This window comes from Benincasa hispida, chromosome 4 (assembly GCF_027475165.1).
Source record: "Benincasa hispida cultivar pf3 chromosome 4, pf3_genome.v1.1, whole genome shotgun sequence".
NCBI lineage: Eukaryota > Viridiplantae > Streptophyta > Magnoliopsida > Cucurbitales > Cucurbitaceae > Benincasa > Benincasa hispida.
Window position 1 is genome coordinate 167,164 of NC_143481.1, and position 17,957 is coordinate 185,120.

General features: G+C 36.8%; 1 protein-coding gene across 1 annotated transcript in view; it reads left to right on the forward strand.

Moving 5' to 3' along the window:
- GYRA (DNA GYRASE A) overlaps positions 1-17,957 on the forward strand; it is a 54,768-nt gene that overhangs the window by 32,441 nt on the left and 4,370 nt on the right. Inside the window, exons 20-26 of the mRNA XM_039029191.2 lie at positions 4,673-4,754; positions 4,844-5,008; positions 5,096-5,197; positions 5,762-5,898; positions 12,174-12,294; positions 12,408-12,462; positions 12,565-12,664. Of these exons, the coding sequence (XP_038885119.1) occupies positions 4,673-4,754; positions 4,844-5,008; positions 5,096-5,197; positions 5,762-5,898; positions 12,174-12,294; positions 12,408-12,462; positions 12,565-12,664 (762 nt within the window). The remainder of the gene's footprint in view (positions 1-4,672; positions 4,755-4,843; positions 5,009-5,095; positions 5,198-5,761; positions 5,899-12,173; positions 12,295-12,407; positions 12,463-12,564; positions 12,665-17,957) is intronic.

Here is a 17,957-nt window from a genome sequence, read left to right on the forward strand (position 1 = left end):
ACAAAAAAGAGAATAATCAACACTCCCCTTCAAGCTGGTTTGAAGATATCATTCATGGCCAACTTGCCAATCAAATTATTGAATTGCCACTTTGGAAGGTAGGGGATGCATATTATTCTTGCATCAATCTTCTCCTTTATGAAATATTTATCAACTTCAATATGTTTTGTCCTATCACGAAGGACTGGATTGTGGACAATGGAAATTGCTGATTTGTTATCACAATAAATGTGTATGGGTATTGTCTGAGAGAATTTCAATTCTTCCAATACTTTTCTTATCCATATGCCCTCACAAATACCATGAGCTAATGCCCTAAATTTTGCTTCAGCACTACTTCTTGCAACCACACTTTGTTTTTTATTTCGCCAAGTAACTAGATTTCCTCCAACAAAAGGGCAATAACCCAAAGTGGATCTTTTATCAGTTGTGCTGCCTGCTCAATCAACATCAATGTAAACCTCAACATGTAGGTGGTCATGCTTCTTAAATAATATACATTTTCTTGGAGAACCTTTCAAATATCTCAAAATTCTATAAACTGCTTCAAAGTGAATTGGCCCGGGAGCATGCATGAACTGATTTACCATGCTAACTGTAAAAACGATGTCAAGTTATGTGTGATAGAGGTATATGAGTCTCCCCACAAGTTTGGTACTTTTTTTTTTCTTTTACTTCTTTTTCAGTTGCAACTACTAATTTTAAATTTTGCTTAGTGGGAGTTTTTGCTATCTTGCAACAAAGTAAACCTGTCTCGTTCGATAGGTCAAGAATATACTTCCTTTGGTTGACAAGAATGTCGCTTTTGGACCTGGAAAACTCCATGCCAAGAAAATTCTTTAAGGTTCCTAGGTCTTTGATTGGGAAATCATTAACAAGTTTTTTCTTCAAGATACTCAGTCCTGTCTCATCATTACCTGTAAGTATGATATCATCAACATACACTATCAAAACAACAACCTTGCCATTTTCTAGTATGTTTATAGAACATAGTATGATCAACTTGACTTTGACTGAATCCATAGCTCGTGGCTACCTTTCAAAACATTCAAACCATGCTCTAGGAGATTGTTTAAGGCCATATGATGATTTCTTTAATTCGCACACTTTATTAACTCCAAGATCCACCTCAAAATCACGTGGCAAGTTCATAAACACCTCTTCAATTTTCCCATTGAGAAAGACATTCTTAACATCTAGTTGATACAGAGGCCAATCAAAATTGACTACAATAAAAAACAGGATTCTGATAGAATTAGTTTTAGCAATTGGAGCAAATGTTTCTTGATAATCAACTCCATAGGTCTGAGTGAACCCCTTGGCAACCAATCTGGCCTTGTACCTTTCAATACTGTCATCAGCTTTACACTTTACATTGAACACCCATTTGCATCCCACAATTTTCTTATCTTTTGGTAGTTCAACTATGTCCAATTTGCAATTTTGTTTTAGCGCATTAATCTCTTTTATCACTTATAATTTCCAATTCGAATCATTTAAGCCTTCTGTATATTCCTTGGAACAAATAGGTTGGTTATTTTGGATGTGATGGCTTTATGAAAGTAAGACAATCTATGATAAGAAAGATAGTTCGCAATGAGATATTTGGTACATTTACGAGTACCTTTCCTATGGGCTATTGGAATATCAAGATTAGAGACATTAGGTAAAGGATTATGAGAAGATGAAGAACTAGGAGGAATAGGAGTGGAGTGTCTAATACCTGGAGCTTTAGGATCATCATCGGAGCATTAGATTGGTCCTGCAATAAGTCAATTGTCTAACCTTGATCTCTTTGAGTCAAGTTTCTTCTAGTATAAATCTGAAGTTTAGGTTTTCGATTTCTAGTATAATCCCACACTTGGCATTGAAGGACTAGAATTCGTTATTTCGGAACCAATGATGTTTCAGAGAGGTGAAGTATTCCAAAAATTATCTTCAAGGTTAGATGTCTCCCTCTGAAGAGAAATTATGGTAAAAAGTGGTTGATTTTTCAAAAAAGACATCCATACTCTGAAAATACTTGGTCAAAGGATCAAAACATTTGTAAACCTTCTTATGAGAGACAACCTACAAAAATGCATTTAATGGCTCGAGGATTAAGCTTAGTTCGAGAAAGGGTAGGAGTAAGGATATAAGCAGTACACCTAAATAATTTTATTGGTAAACCAGAAAACAGTTGGGCATCAGGTAAAAGCTCTTTGAAGTGACTTAGAGAAGTTTTAAAATTCAAACCCTTAGACGACTTTTGATTGATCAAGTATGCAACTGTAAGAATTGCATCACCCCACAAATACTTTGGAACATTCATAAAAAAACATAAGAGCACGAGCAACTTCAAGTAAGTGTATTTTTCCGCTCAGCTATGCCATTCTGCTGATGAGTGTCGCGTCACATAGCTTGATGAAAAATATCATTCTCTTGTAAAAAATTGGTTAATTGTTCAGTGAAAAATTCAGTGTTGTTATGAGAGTGAAGAATACGACTTTTAGTTTGAAATGAGTTTCAATCATATTGAAAAACAGAACAAAAATCTCTTTGAACTCTGACTTTTTTTTGTTAACAAATAGAGCCAAGTTAAACGAGTGTGATCATTTATAATGGTAACAAACCATCGCTTATCACTATGAGTCAAAACTTTAGATGGATCTAAGACATCTGTATGAATTAAGGAAAAATGTGATGAAGCCTTGTAATGTTTAGGCAAATAAGTGGATTGATGATGTTTTGGCAAAAATGCAACTTTCACAATGAAAAATTGAACAATCAAATCCTTTAAATAAATCGGGAAACAAATACTATAAATAGAAGAAGTTTGGATGCCCTAATCTACGATGCCAAAGCATGATAGTTTCTTTAATAGAAGGAGAACAAACACTAATTAAGTCCTAGATTTTTTTATGACTAGCTGAAACTTCATCAAAGTAATAGAGACCATCAATCACCCTAGCACGTCCAATCATCCCCCGAGTCTTGATCCTGAAAGATACAATAAGTTTCACAAAAGATAACACGATAGTAGCATCCTTAGAGATTTTACTAACAGATAATAAATTGCAAGCTAATTTTGGAACATGAAGAGCAAAACATAATGTAAGTTTTGTAGTCAAAGGAATAGTTCCTTTTCCTGCAATTGAGGTGAAGCTATCATCGACAATGCGAATTTTTTATTACAATACATGAGAGAATATGATTCAAATAAACAAGAAGAATTGATCATATGATCATAGGCTCCGGAATCTATAATCCACAGAGATGAATCGAGGCAAGAGAGAGCTTGAGGACAAGTACCTGATTGTGCCAAGGAAATATTAGGATTACCAGATGATGAATTGGTCTTTAGCAACTTCAAAATTTGATCAATTCTCTTTAGTAAATGGGCTGGAGTCAACAACATTAGCACTAGAGGTATGTTGATGGGAATTCCTCTCACCTTGCTTAGAACTTTTCCAATTTGCAGGTTTTTTATGAAGTTTCCAACAAGTTTCACGCATATGTCGAGGTTTATTGCAATGGTCGTACCAGACATGACTTTTCATGTGGCTTGTTGGATTGATCAGACGCCTTCAGTTTAGTATTTTCAGTCACCAACACAGAGCATTCAAATGAATCAATAGTATTTTTTGCCAATTATAACATTCATGCGGCTTTCTTCCCTGCGAACTTTAGAAAAACATCGTTAATAGTTGGAAAAGTAGTTTTCCCAAGTATCCTACCTCTAACTTCATCAAACTCAACATTGAGACCGACTAGGAATTTGTAAATGCGACCATCTTCAACAGTTTTCCTATAGTGCTTTTGGTCCTCTTTAGACTTCCACTCATACCTATCAAAGAGGTCAAGGTCTTGCCAAATTCTTTTTAGGGAGTGAAAGTATTGTGTAACTGAGTTACCTCCTTTTCGTATATCATCCAATTTAAGATTCAACTCAAACACCTGTGACTTGTTGCCCAAATCAAAATACATCCGAGTCACACTATCTCATAATTCCTTGGTTGTAGAGTAACACATATAATTACATTCACAAGCCACGTTGTAACCATGGAGTTTTCCGTGTCCCACCCAGCAAATGAAGGGTCATCTGGGTTGGGGGCGGTTGTTTCTCCAGTAATGTAATCAATCTTTCCTTGTCCACGAATATACATCCGAACACTTTGGGATCAATGAAGAAAATTATCCCCATTAAGTCGAATGGTGGTTATTTGGATAGTGGAATCGTTGGAATGGATGTGATTGTTGATGACTTTAGTGATAGGTGTCTTAGTGTCTGACATATTGCTAAAAAAACGAAGAATCCCCCTCCAAAAAAAAAAAAAAAAATTAGCTTTGAGAAAAAATACCACACAGTGGCTAAACAAACCAATAGTTAGACACTGGCGGCAAGTGGTGAACGGTGATGCAGACTAGATTGGCCAGTGGAGATAACTTGTTGACGAGAGTTGATACCCTAAAAACGCGACAAATTGAGGCGGCCTATAAAATAGAAGAACATCTTGTAGAAGAATACTCCATTACAAATAAGGAAAAAAATAAAATACAAAAAATATAATACATTAAAAATGGAGGATTTCACAAAAAAATGAAATAATTAACATCTTGTATAGTCTTCTTCAATTGTATTGCCTTCTGTTTAAATATCATGTAATGTTAATGGAGAAGCTACTGTGCGTAGTGATAAAGGAATAGTCTATTCAGCTCGTGCCTATAAAATTCCAGAATGTGGCCGAACTGCTACTGGCACTCCATTAGTTCAGGTATTCATAGTTTCACTTTCCTTCATTGAAAACTTCAAAAGTAGTTGATTGCTTTAAGTTTGATCGATCTTCTTTTGTGATCGAGCTAGATCCTATCTTTATCAGATGGAGAGAGAATAACCTCCATAATCCCTGTGAGTGAATTCGATGGCGAACAGTTTCTACTAATGCTCACGGCAAATGGTTACATCAAGAAAGTATCTTTGAACTTCTTTTCAGCAATCAGAACAACTGGAATTATAGCCATTCAATTGGTTTGTTCCCTTAGTGGTGCTTTGATCTTGCCTTCTTAGTTTTATTCTTAACCGAATACCTATCAAGCCTTATGAACTATTTTGCAGGTGAGTGGTGATGAGCTAAAATGGGTCTGCTGTTGCACAAATGACAATCTTGTGGCAATGGCTTCTCAGAATGGAATGGTCATTTTAAGTTCTTGTGATATTGTAAGTCATTGCATGCAACTCCTGGGCTCTCGCCCCTAGGCTATAATTTTATGGCTTTGTTTTGTTTTTTATAATATATCAGTGTTTCTTAACTGAACACGACTGATTCCAATGGTTCAGCTGAAACAAAGTTCATTCAGACTGTTTTCTTATTTCTATTTTTTTTCTAAAAAAAGAAACAGAATAAGAGATCTTATTCAAGAAAGAATGCAAACAACAATACAACCTGGATGCCCCCTTCTTTCAACAAAAAGCCAAATGAAAGGCCAACAATCTAAACTCTAGAAGCGTGGGACCACATGACTCTGGCCTTGGCCTTGAACCACTATCGTGAAAGTATTTCTGGGACTTACTCCTCCAGCTTGTTTTAGCAGCACCACACCATTCAAAACTATTTACAAATAAAATTCGAATCTTGTTGGCAAAACTACATAGTCTACATTGAATAAAGAGATTGGAGAAGGATTCCACATTTCAATTACACAACACACAGGACTGGAAGAACGCATGCCAAAATTACATTGTTTACCATGTGACATTCTTGCACTTGCTTTTATTTCACAGATCCGCTCACAAGGCAGAAACACCAGGGGTGCAGTGGCCATGAGACTAAAAGCTGGGGATAAGATGGCAAGCATGGATATAATTCCAGCTGCTGTGTGGAATGATTTAGAAAAGATGCCAACAACTCCACGTGGCAGGTAAATATTTTATTGTGCCATATTAATTGAGATATTTAATTTATATCAATTTTTTATGGTAGTTTCTTTTAAGGTGCAACGGAACCGTTTTAGAGACAAGTGAAAATGGTTACAAAATAACCCAAAATCTATATTTGGTTTACAAGAAGCCCCTCAATTCAAGATAATCTGATAACTAGAATAGTTACATAAAGAACATGACAAAGTTCATTGTGAAGAAGCTTGAAACTTAGACAGGTCGGCTATTCGTAAAATGCCCTTGAATTGGCTTTGAAATTTCGATAGTTCGTTCTTGTTGATTGAACTGCAGTATTGTAACATTTGTAAGTGACCAATAGAGGACCTCAATTATTTTTTGTCTTGTAGTTGTGATTATGCATGGACAATATAGATGTGTTTATTTCAGAACTTTGGCATCAGTGTATTTCGGCCTCAAGTTTTTCAGTTCTATGTTCAACTGGAGTCATTGCATCATTCATCCTTTAGTAAAAATATGTATATGTATGTGTGTGTACATATATATTTTCTAGTTAGCAAATATTTATGCTTTATTTCTAGAGCGGGGAGAAAAATTTAGTGTGTTTAAATGGATGGAGCGGTCTAGGGAGAAAATTTGGTTCCTTATTAGGTTCCATACCTACCTTTTGGCTTTATCGTATGAGTACTTTTGTAATTGTTTGTTAGGTTTCATCTTTAATTTGGCTCATTTGGGGTTTGGATTTTATGTATGCTCCTTGCATTCTTTCATTCTCTCTCTCTCTAATGATAGCTCAGTTTTATATCCGAAAAGAAAAAAAGGAAAGTCAAAAGTTCATTGCGGCTAGTGAAAAAGTAAAGAGATTTAGAGGAAATGAATTCAAACAAATTGTGGGCCTACATAGAATCTAAAGGTCCAACAAGTTTCCTTGACAACTAAAGGTAGGTCAAGATGGGTTTTCTAGAGGTGTAATCGATTCAGCTCGGCGTTGAACCGCTAGAATTATTGAGGAAATTGAAGAACCAAACCAAATTGCCTAAAGAATATTGATCAATCTGCGTTGAACCGATTTCTAATAGGTTAATCGGTTTGGTCTACCTAGTTCACATCTGTTTAATCTGTGGCTTGGTGGTATTGGTCTCCAAGCGGGCCACTAGCTCACTTTGTGCTAGTGGGCCAACCCAAAAGAGAGTTTACGAACTTTGCCGCACAAGTGTTAAGTAAATTATCTCAGAATATAATAGTTTGTGTTTCCATAGATCGAACACACGAACTGTCATTTCCAACCTCATAACCTTGCCACTGATGCTGCCTATCTCAGATGTTATTGAATCGATTTTTATTGTAAATATAAATATTCGGCTATAGTTATTCTTGGTCCACCTAATATGAAACCCGAAATTGACCAATTATAATCGGGTTTTTTTTGGGATAAGAAACACTTCATTGATGAATGAAATATCCAAAGAGTACAATAAGGAGATACACCAAAGATAATAGAAGATGCCCATACAAAAGGGAGCAATACAACTGAGAAAGATGTAAAGTGTACGAGATGAAAGGAAGATGTACAACCAAAAGATTATTAAGAACAAAAGAAGAATGCCCCAAAAGGAACCAGAACTCACACATCCTTACACAAGAAACGATTATGGAGAAATAAAGTTGATGACGACCCTTCTCCGATCAATGCCTTTTCTTTTTTATCAAAAGATGTAAAGCTTTCAAGATTTCGAAGCTCTCTCAGCCCTTTTTTCTTTGTTGTTTGTCGGTTCAATTGCTTATGAGCTAGGATTGCCTTAATGCGAAGTTCAAGTTCTCTAAACTTGGTGTTAATGCCATCTAATGAGGAGACTCAAAACTTCTATAGAGGAATTAAATCATACCAGTCATCGCCCAGATGTTCATGAAGAGAGTGAGGCGAATGTGGCATGGGGTTGGAAAGATAGGCATCAAATGGAATAGCAATGATGGTTGTGGAATGTTTAGTACCTGGTCGGAAAACCGTTTTTAAGGTACTAGAGGGTGGTCCATAGCTATTGTAGTTGATTGAGGAAGCTCCCATGTTATGATTGGTAGGGTAATTCAAAGATGGTGGAGGGTAAGGAGCTTTCAAAGAGGAAGAATCAGTGTTGTTGGTGAAGGTTAAGAAGGAAGCCACATTGTTGCAGGTTGGATAAGTTGAGGGAGTTGACCATGGCTTTCCATGGATTTCTATCAAGATAATTGGCCATTGATAAAAGAGGATTAGTTTTTCTAGAATTCTACGAAAGGGGTATCCTAAACTCTTCGGTTGCGGAAACTTTTGTGTGCCTTATCCCTAAAAAGGAAAATATGAGTAGGGTTAAGGATTTTAGGCCGATTAGTCTTATCATGAGTTTGTACAAAATTAATTGGCAGATTTGGGTGTGGGGTTGCACACGAAACGTTAGGTTTCCTTTCCTCGTTAATGGGAGCCCTAGAGGTAAGGTGGTGGCTATGGAAGGTCCTCTCTCTCCTTTCCTTTTCCTTCTTGTGGTGTACGTTTTGAGTAGTTTGGTTAGCAAGTGCGTGGAAGGTAATGTTATTAAGCCTTTTGAGGTGGGGGAGGGCAAAGTTCCCCTTTCCCATCTTCAATTTGCAAATGACATGCTCTTCTTCTGCTTGGTTAAGGATAGCTTGTTCCTCATGTTGAACCATATTCTTACTTTCTTTGAAGAAATGTCGGATTAAACATTAATAGGGCTAAGTGTAGTATCATGGGAATGAATTGCGAGGATTCTAAGCTTAGGAGATGGGTTGGGTGTGATATTTGCAGTCTTCTCTCTTTCTCTTGGTAGTAACCCCAAGTCTGCCTCTTGCTGGGACCTTTTGGTGGATAAAATAAAAAAAAATGTTTGCCTCTCGGATGAAAAGCTTTTTTTCTAAAGTTGGTAGGCTAATTCTGATGAAGTCTGTTCTGAGTGGCATTTATGTTTACTTCTTCCTTTTTAAGGCTCTTAGTCGGGTGTAAGCTCTTGGAGAGGCAGATGCGAGACTTCCTTTGGTAAGGGGAGGGTGAGGAGAAAGGTAAAGGATCGTATTTGGTCAGATGGGAGACTATTGATACTCTGGGTGGATTGAATATTGTGAATCTTAGGTTTCACAACAAATCTCTTTTAGCCAAATGGTTATGGCACTTTTCCTCTACGTCTAACTCTCTCTGGCGTCGGGACATCTCGAAAGAGCTCTCTTCTTTTGCTTCTTTTGCTTCTTTTGCTTCATGGGTCTGTCATGGGGAGGGGAGAGAAACTTACTTTTTGGGAGAATCATTGGGTGGGGGAGAGTCTTTTTTGTATCACGTTTCCTTGGTTATATCATTTATCGTCTCTCAAAAATCATTGTGGCAGACTTTCTTGTGTGATTTGGGAGCTTGTGTTTCTTTTCCTTTGGCTTTTGTCATTCTCTTACCAATAGGGAAGCTTCGGAGGTGTCCATCCTTCTTACTTTGCTTGATGGTCACCCTTTTAGGTTGGGGAGAAGGGATGTTAAGAGTCTGGAGCCCTAGTCCTTTGAAGAGGTTTCATGCAAGTCTTTCTTTCATTATTTGGTTGATCATTTCCTCTTAGGCGAGTCTGTCTTTTCGGTGGTTTAGAAGATTAAGATTCTTAGGAAGGTGAGGTTCTTTAGTTGGTAGATTCTCCATGGCCGTTTGTGAAGGAGGGGGGCAGGGTAGAATCGGATGGGAGAGATAATGGAAATGGAGTTGTAGCTTTCGGATGGGAGAGATGGAGAGATGATGGGGAAGAGTAGGAGGCTTGTTTGAGGGATCAGTTGGGAGGGCTGAAAGATGTGCTTGGGGAGATGAAATGGCCGAGGGGTTTATGACTAAGGGTAGAGAGGAAAATTGGTGGGAAAGAGTTTGTGGAGAAAATGTGGGAAGGGAAGTTTGGATAGCTTGGACAATTGGTGGAGTGTTAGAATGATTTGAGGAGAGTGGTTGCTTGTGAGAGGCAAAAAGTAATGATGTGACTGCTGATGGGGTAGGAGGTGGGTGGTCAGTTGATGCTGACGGCCCATCAGTGTGCAGCATTGGAGAGAAAACAGATTGGGCAACTTGGGAAGTGTGATCATTGGTCAAAGGATGGAGCGCGTCAGACAAAAAGGTAGGACAACCAGCTTTCCACACTCTCCCATTGTTTGGTGCCTCGGCTAAATATTAAGGAAGGACAGAAACATGCTTAAGTCCATTGGGTATTGCAGGAGCAGTGGTTGCAATCCATTGGGTAAAGTAGATGGAGCAGTGGTTTCATTGAGCAAGTGACTGTTTTCAGCCTTTTCCTTGGTGGGTGAGAGGGAGGTGCACCTTCGATTGATTGTGTCCTCCATGCGATCAATCTCATGTGCCAGCAAGGGGAGATGACCATGTTTATTAGCCCAACGATCAATCTCCATGCGACCCCTGCCTTTGCCCCAAATTTTTTCAATTGTTAATTTAATATATATATATATATATAAATTACTAAAATAGTAGCTGGTTTTAGTTAATTTTTTTTTCTAATTTTAATTTTCTAATATAATGAATTTAATTTCTATTAAATGTATAATAAAAAGAACTAAAATATTTTTTTTAATTATTAATTTAAACAAATACTTAATTTACAATTTCCATTAATTAATATATTTTTATTTATTAATTATTAATTTATATTAATATTGATACTAACTTCTTATACAAAATTTACAATTTCAATGTAAATACTAAATTTAGTTAATTTTAAATAATAAAAATAATAAAATAAAAAGCAAGAATTTTTCCTTGCAGAACCCGTATCCCCGAATGGGGATTCCTCAACCCCTCAAAACGGGAAATGGGCGAGGACGAGGATGGAGAGTGCATTCCCTAGTTGTGTGGAAGTGCAAAGGATCGGATGTTACCAATTTTAAATTCTAATCAATGGAAGTTTTTGCTAACTTGCAACCAAGTAAACCTGTCTTGTTCAGTAGATCAAGAATATACTTCCTTTGGTTGACCAGAATGCCACTTTTGGACCTGGCAAACTCCATGCCTAGGAAATATTTTATGGTTCCCAAGTCCTTGATTTGGAAATTATTAGCTAGTTTTTTTCTTCAAGATATTTAGTCCTGTCTCACTTGTAAGTATGATATCATCAACATACACTATCAAAACAACAACCTTGCTATTTCCAATATGTTTATAGAACAAAGTATGACAACTTGACTTTGATTGAATCCATAGCTCGTGATTGCCTTTCCAAAACGTTCAAACCATGATCTAGGAAATTGTTTAAGGTTGTGTAATGATTTCTTTAACTTGCACACTTTGTTAACCCCAAGATCCACCTCAAAACCAAGTGGCAAGTCTATAAACTCCTCTTCTTCAAGATCCCCATTGAGAAAGGCATTCTTAACACCAAGTTGATAAAGAGGCTATTTGGGTAGTGGGGCTATTGGAATGGATACCCTTATCGACTTTAGCCACAGATGACTTAGTATCTTATATAGCCGAAGCAAGAATGGTAAAAAGAGGAGAGAAAACAGGTCTAAAAAGGAAAAGCAAACAAATCAAACCCGTCATTGACAACGAATAGTGGCAGATGGCGGCGATCAGAGGCGGACGCTTCAGATAGGGGCGACCAACGATGACCACTCACGAACGACCATCGATAACCAAAAATTGCGAGCAATGACCAACAAAATGCAAAGAACAAAACTGCGAAGTTGTCGGCAACATGCGAACGTCCGGCGAGATGTGATTGACGATGGCAGGAAATCGGAGAAGGAATGATTGGCGACGACGGTGAACAAGCGGAGGTAGGTAAGGATTCTAGGATTTCAAAAAAATTAGGGATTTTAGGGTTTCAAACAATGGACTGCTCTGGTATCATGCCAAAAGATGTACTTTCTTATTTCTCTTAGGAGGAAATGATTTCTTAAATGGAAGAAACATCGCATTACAAATAAGGAAAAAAAATACAGCAAGCAAATATAACACAATAAATACAAGGGAGATATTAATCCCCCACCACCACCCCCCCCAAAAAAAAAAAAAAAAAGAAAGAAATAATCAACAAAAAGTTTCTCAGCCCATTGATCTCCTTCAAATTCTTGATCTTCTTTTTCCTCTTGAGTGTAAACGAATATAGGTTCCTTCTGAATATTGGTTGTTTGAGCCCTATGATTTCAAGAGTTTGGTATTTTAGGCAGTCTTTTAGTATGAAAGTCTTGAAATAGTTTATTGAGAGTCGATGTATTATTGTTAATGGTTAGCTTAATGGTTATTGCAAATAATCTTAATCGTTAGCTTCGGTGTTTCCAGCTCCAAGGGCTTTAATGGTCCATGGCTCTTATTTGTGTCCGAAAGTGGATTTGGAAAGCGAGTTCCATTGAGCAGTTTCCGCTTGTCTCCTTTAAATAGAGTTGGTTTGATTGGATACAAGGTATCTCTAATTCATGTCTTTTTTAATTACTGAATCGTTAATCTACTTATCATTACTAATCTTTCTTTAAGTCCCTCCTTATCTGATCTTCTTTATTTGTTATTGTCATTAAGTTTTCCTTAGAGGATCGCTTGGCAGCTGTTTTTGTAGTTGGATTCTCATTGGCAGGTAATGGATCAACCATTTTTTTTTTTTTTATAATTTTTTTCTTTTGTTTCTTGTATCCTCCTTTTTTTTTTCTTATAACAAATTATGTTTTTTTTTTTACAGAGGATGGTGAAAGTGATGAACAAGTAGTTCTAGTAAGCCAAAGTGGTACAGTTAATAGAATAAAGGTTCGGGATGTTTCTATACAATCTCGCTATGCCAGGTAAATATTAGTTAGTGCTTATTTGGTTAAAATATTCATTTTTCCCAAGTAGTAATGTTCCTGACATAGTTCTCACTATGAAATATTTAAATTTGGTCATGTTTTTTGGAACAAAAATCCAAGTTCCTTACGGGCATGTTTGGTAGGGAATTTGGAAATAGAAATTTGAAAACAAAGTTGTATTTCATGTTTTCAAGTATGTATTTGGTACTAGATTCAGAAATTGGATTATAATTTAAACAAATTTTTTTGGATGTTATATTTATCGTAAAACTCTTAGATTTGAGAAAGAATCAGAATGCTTTATTCATTCATCAAATATATGAATATATACAAGAGTACAAAGCATAGAAAAGGAAAATATCACAAAATATTTACAAGAATGGAAAACCCTAATTATAGAATTATAACACTCCCCCTCAAGTTGGAACATATATGTTAATCATGCCCAACTTGTTACATAGATAATCTATACCTTCCATCCAATGCTTTCGTGAAGATATCTCGTAATTGTTCTCCAGTCTTCACATATCCTGTAGATACCAACCCTCGTTGAATTTTCTCACGTACAAAATGGCAATCAACTTCAATATGTTTAGTCTTTTCATAAAAAATTGGATTAGAAGCAATATGAAGTGTTGCTTGATTATCACACCACAACTTTGTCGGTATGGTGATTTCAAATCCCAACTCAACAAGAAGTTCATATATCCAAATCCACACACAGATTGTGCCATTGCTCTATATTCTGATTTTGCAATTGAATGTAACACCACATTTTGCTTCTTACTCTTCCAAGAAATCAAATTACCACCAACAAAAACACAATACCCTGAGGTTGATCTTCTGTCTTCTTTAGGTCCTACCTAATCAGCGTCTGAGAAATATTCATTATTTGTATGACCATAATCCTTATATAATAAACCACGCCTGGGATCAGCCTTCAAATAACAAAGAACCTGTTCCAATGCAGTCGAATGATCAACTGTAGGGCATGACATGTACTGACTCACAATACTTACTGAATAGGCTATGTGGGGTCGAGTCACTGTAAGGTAATTAAGTTTTCCTACTAACCTCCTATATCTTTCAGGATCTTTTAGCAATTCTCCATCTTTTGTGAGCTGTAGGTTGGGCATCATTGGGATACTACATGGCTTAGCCCTCAGCTTTCCTGTTTCAGTCAACAAGTCAAGTACATATTTTTTTTGTGATAATAGAATTCCTTTCTTGCTTCTTATTACCTCAATTCCTAAAAAGTATTTCAACATGCCCAAATCTTTTGTATGGAATTGACTATGAAGAAAGGTCTTTAGAGACTGGATACCTAAAGCATCATCACCAGTAATCACAATATCATCCACATATACGACTAACAAGATGACACCACCCTCAGATCTCTTAAAAAAGATGGAATGATTTGACTTGATCTTCCGCATTCCAAAGCTTTCAATCACCTGACTAAATTTACCAAACCAAGCTCGTGGACTCTGTTTTAATCCATACAAGGATTTACGAAGGTGACACACCGTTCCATTCTCCCCCTGAGCAACAAACCTTGGTGGTTGTTCCATATATACCTGTTCTTGAAGATCACCATGAAGAAATACATTTTTAATATCAAGCTGATGTAAAGGCCAATGGTTGATTCAAGCTAACGAAATAAACAACCTCACAGATGCCATTTTGGCCACAAGAGAAAAAGTATCAGCATAGTCAACGCCATAAGTTTGTGCGTAGCCTTTCGCTACGAGGCGCACTTTTAGCCGAGCAATAGAACCATCAAGATTGACTTTAACTGAAAACACCCATTTGCAACCGATAGCCTTCTTTCTTGCAGGGAGAGAAACTAAATCCCAAGTACAATTATCATCTAAGGCAGTCATCTCCTCCACCATTGCGGCACACCAACCAGGATGATACAAAGCCTCATGAACAGTTTTCGGGATGGATACAGACTCTAAGGATGCAATGAATGAACATGTGGAAGGTGACAAATGGTTATATATGAAACAAAAGAGGAAATAGGATGAGTACAAGTACGTTTACCTTTACGAAGAGTAATAGGAAGATCATCACCCGTTTCTAGATCCAATAACGAAGAAGACTCTGGTACAGGGCATGGAACTGGAGGAGGTTGTCGTCGAGTATAGACCTTAACGGTGGGAGGAAGAGTGGAGGTAGCCACAGGAAGAGATGAATCAGGAAGAGGATCAAAAGGAGAAATAACTGTGTAGACAAGGAAATCATTCTCTAATTCCTTATGCTCCCCCTGACTCTTGTTCGAAGAGAAAGACAGTGATGAAGAAAATGGGGTATGTTCAAAAAACATGATATCAGGAGAGACTAAATATTTATTTAGACTAGGACAATAACACCGATACCCCTTTTGGACATGGGAATAACCAAGGAAAATACATTTTAAGGACTTTGGATCCAACTTGGTATGTTGAGGCCGAACATCCCGAACAAAGCAGGTACAACCAAATATTTTGGGTTGAATGGGAAACAAATGTTGCTTGGGGCATAAAGTACGAAAAGGTATCTCACCCTTAAGAATGGAAGAGGGCATGCGATTTATTAAGAAATAAGGTGTGGAAACAACATCAGCCCAAAAGGATTTTTGAACATGCATTTGAAACATCAAAGCTCTGGCTGTCTCAAGGAGATGACAATTCTTTCGTTCTGCAACCCCATTTTGAAATGGAGTATCAACACAAGAAGATTGATGAAGAATGCCATGGGTATCTAAATAAGACTTGAGTGTATGAGAGAAATATTCCTTAGCATTATCACTCTGTAGGATTTTAAGAATACCACTAAACTGAGTTTGAATTTCGACATGGAAGTTACGAAAATGAGAAAGTAACTCAGAATGACTTTTCATTAAATATAACCACCGTAACACGAGAATAGTCATCGAAAAGTGTAACAAAATACCTAAACCCTCCTTTGGACTCAACAGGATAGGGACCCCAAATATTAGAATGGACTAATTCAAAAGGAGCACTAGCTCATTTATTGACTCGAGGATACGAACTCAAACGATGAAATTTAGCAAGCTGACATGACTCACAATCGAAAGAAGACAAATGTTGAAGTTGTGGATGAAGACTCTTCAACACAGAGATAGACGGATGACTCAAACGACAATGCTCTTCAAAGGGAGACGACATGCTAGAGCATGTGATGGCTAGGTGTTTATGGTTCAAAGATGTAAAGACCTCCAACTTCCCGCACTTTACGAATAGTCTGTTTCGTCGTAAGATCTTGAAATAAGCAATAACCAGGAAAAAATGAGACACAACAATGAAGATCACAAGTGAGTTTACTGATCGAAATCAAATTAAACAAGAAATTTGGTAAATTTAAAACTGATGACAAAGAAATTCATTCAGTGAGATGCACGGTTCCTAATCCTTAAACAAGAGCGGAGGTTCCATCAGCTATAGTGACATTAGGCGAAGAGATAGATGTACAAAGGGTAGAGAATAAACTAGGGTTACCTGACATATGGTCTGTAGCACCAAAGTCAATGACCCATTTTGACGTGGAGGAAAAAAGGCATTTAGAAATGTTACATATCTCTACGATGGTCGTAATGGGAGTAGAAGATGATGCGCTCAATGACTCTTGATACTGCTGAAATTTAGCAAACTCCCCTGTAGAAATTGTAATTGACTTGTCAAGATTATCAGGAGTAGAGGCGACATGTGCAGAGGGTGATGGCATCCTCTGACCCTTATTTAGCAATCTTCTGCATTCACGTTTCGTATGGCCAGGTTTATGACAATAATATCAAACGACACCTCCTGGATTTGATCTTCATGAATAGTAGTTGGATCCATTCAACTTGTATTCAGTTATTTTTGACACCATAGGAACAATCTCGGACATTACTGGTTTCTTATCAACCATTACCTCAAAAAGTAGACACTAGACAACAAAGAATCAAACCTTAATTTACTGAAGAGATGTCTACACAAGCAATGAGTATATCTATATATCCCAAACAAACACACCACCAAAGAAGAGCCAACAACACTGAGGAAACCCACTGAAGAAGGACGAAAAACGGCAGCGCACGCGCCTATACTTGCTGGCGCGTGGACGGACAACAGGCTGGAACAAACGGTGTGTGAGCCTCACGCGCTGGTCAGATGGCAACCGGACTTTGGGGGTTTTGTAGATCGGCGGTTGGGCTTTTCGTTGGAATGGGTGATGTCGAAAAAACAACCTTTTTTTTTACCGGCGGTGGCGGTGGTGGCAGATGATTGCGGCGACGGTGATTAATGACGGCGAACGAACCAAAGACGGCGACTGTGAGTAAACTCACCTCTCCACAAAACCCTAAACGTATGACAAATGGGTTCTAAATTCTCAAACCTTAAGGTTCACAAAAACCGTAAGTTTATTTAGAGAGCTCTGATACCATGTAAAACTCTTAGGTTTGAGAAAGAATCAGAATGCTTTATTCATTCACCAAAGATATGAATATATATAAGAGTACAAAGCATAGAAAAGAAAAATATCACAAAATATTTACAAAAATGGAAAACCCTAATTATAGAATTATAACATTTGTAAATCAAAAAATTAGTTGTACTTACCCTTTAATATTGTGTTGACTATAAACTAGTCTTAATTAATTTATGGACATATTTTATATTAAAAGAATTGTATAATTATTATTTGTAACATTATATAATCTATAATACATTACATTATATATATTTTTATTATAGAAAAATGAATTGAATTTAACAGGATATACTGTATTTTTTAACATTTTTATCTTTATTTAATATTAGTCTACATTTTAAAATTTAAAATTTAAAATCTAGGCATAATGAAAACATAGAAATGTTTTCAAAATTTCACAGTTTGGATCACAAAAATCCAAAAATAGAATTCAGATTGTTTGCCAAACACATTAGTTGAATCGAATGAATCTAAAAGCATAAAACAAAATTCAGATTGCCAACCAAATAGGCCCATTGCTTCCCCTTTTCGTTGCTTTGCAATATCTTTTATTTTAGTTGTATACATGTAAAATCCCTTCCTTTTTCTTCCTTTTCATTAAGGTAGATAAAATCATAAAACTAGCTCAGTTACTTTTGAGGCTTAAATTTGGTTGGAAATGTTTTCTCAATTTCTTCTCTTCTACGTTGGCAAACAATCTTAGCTCCGAAACAGACATTGTGAACTCCAAAAGAAATCATAGCCACTTCTGTTATTTCTTAAAAAGCCACCTTGTGATCTCTTGTCTAGGATCTTTTAATACACTTGAGCT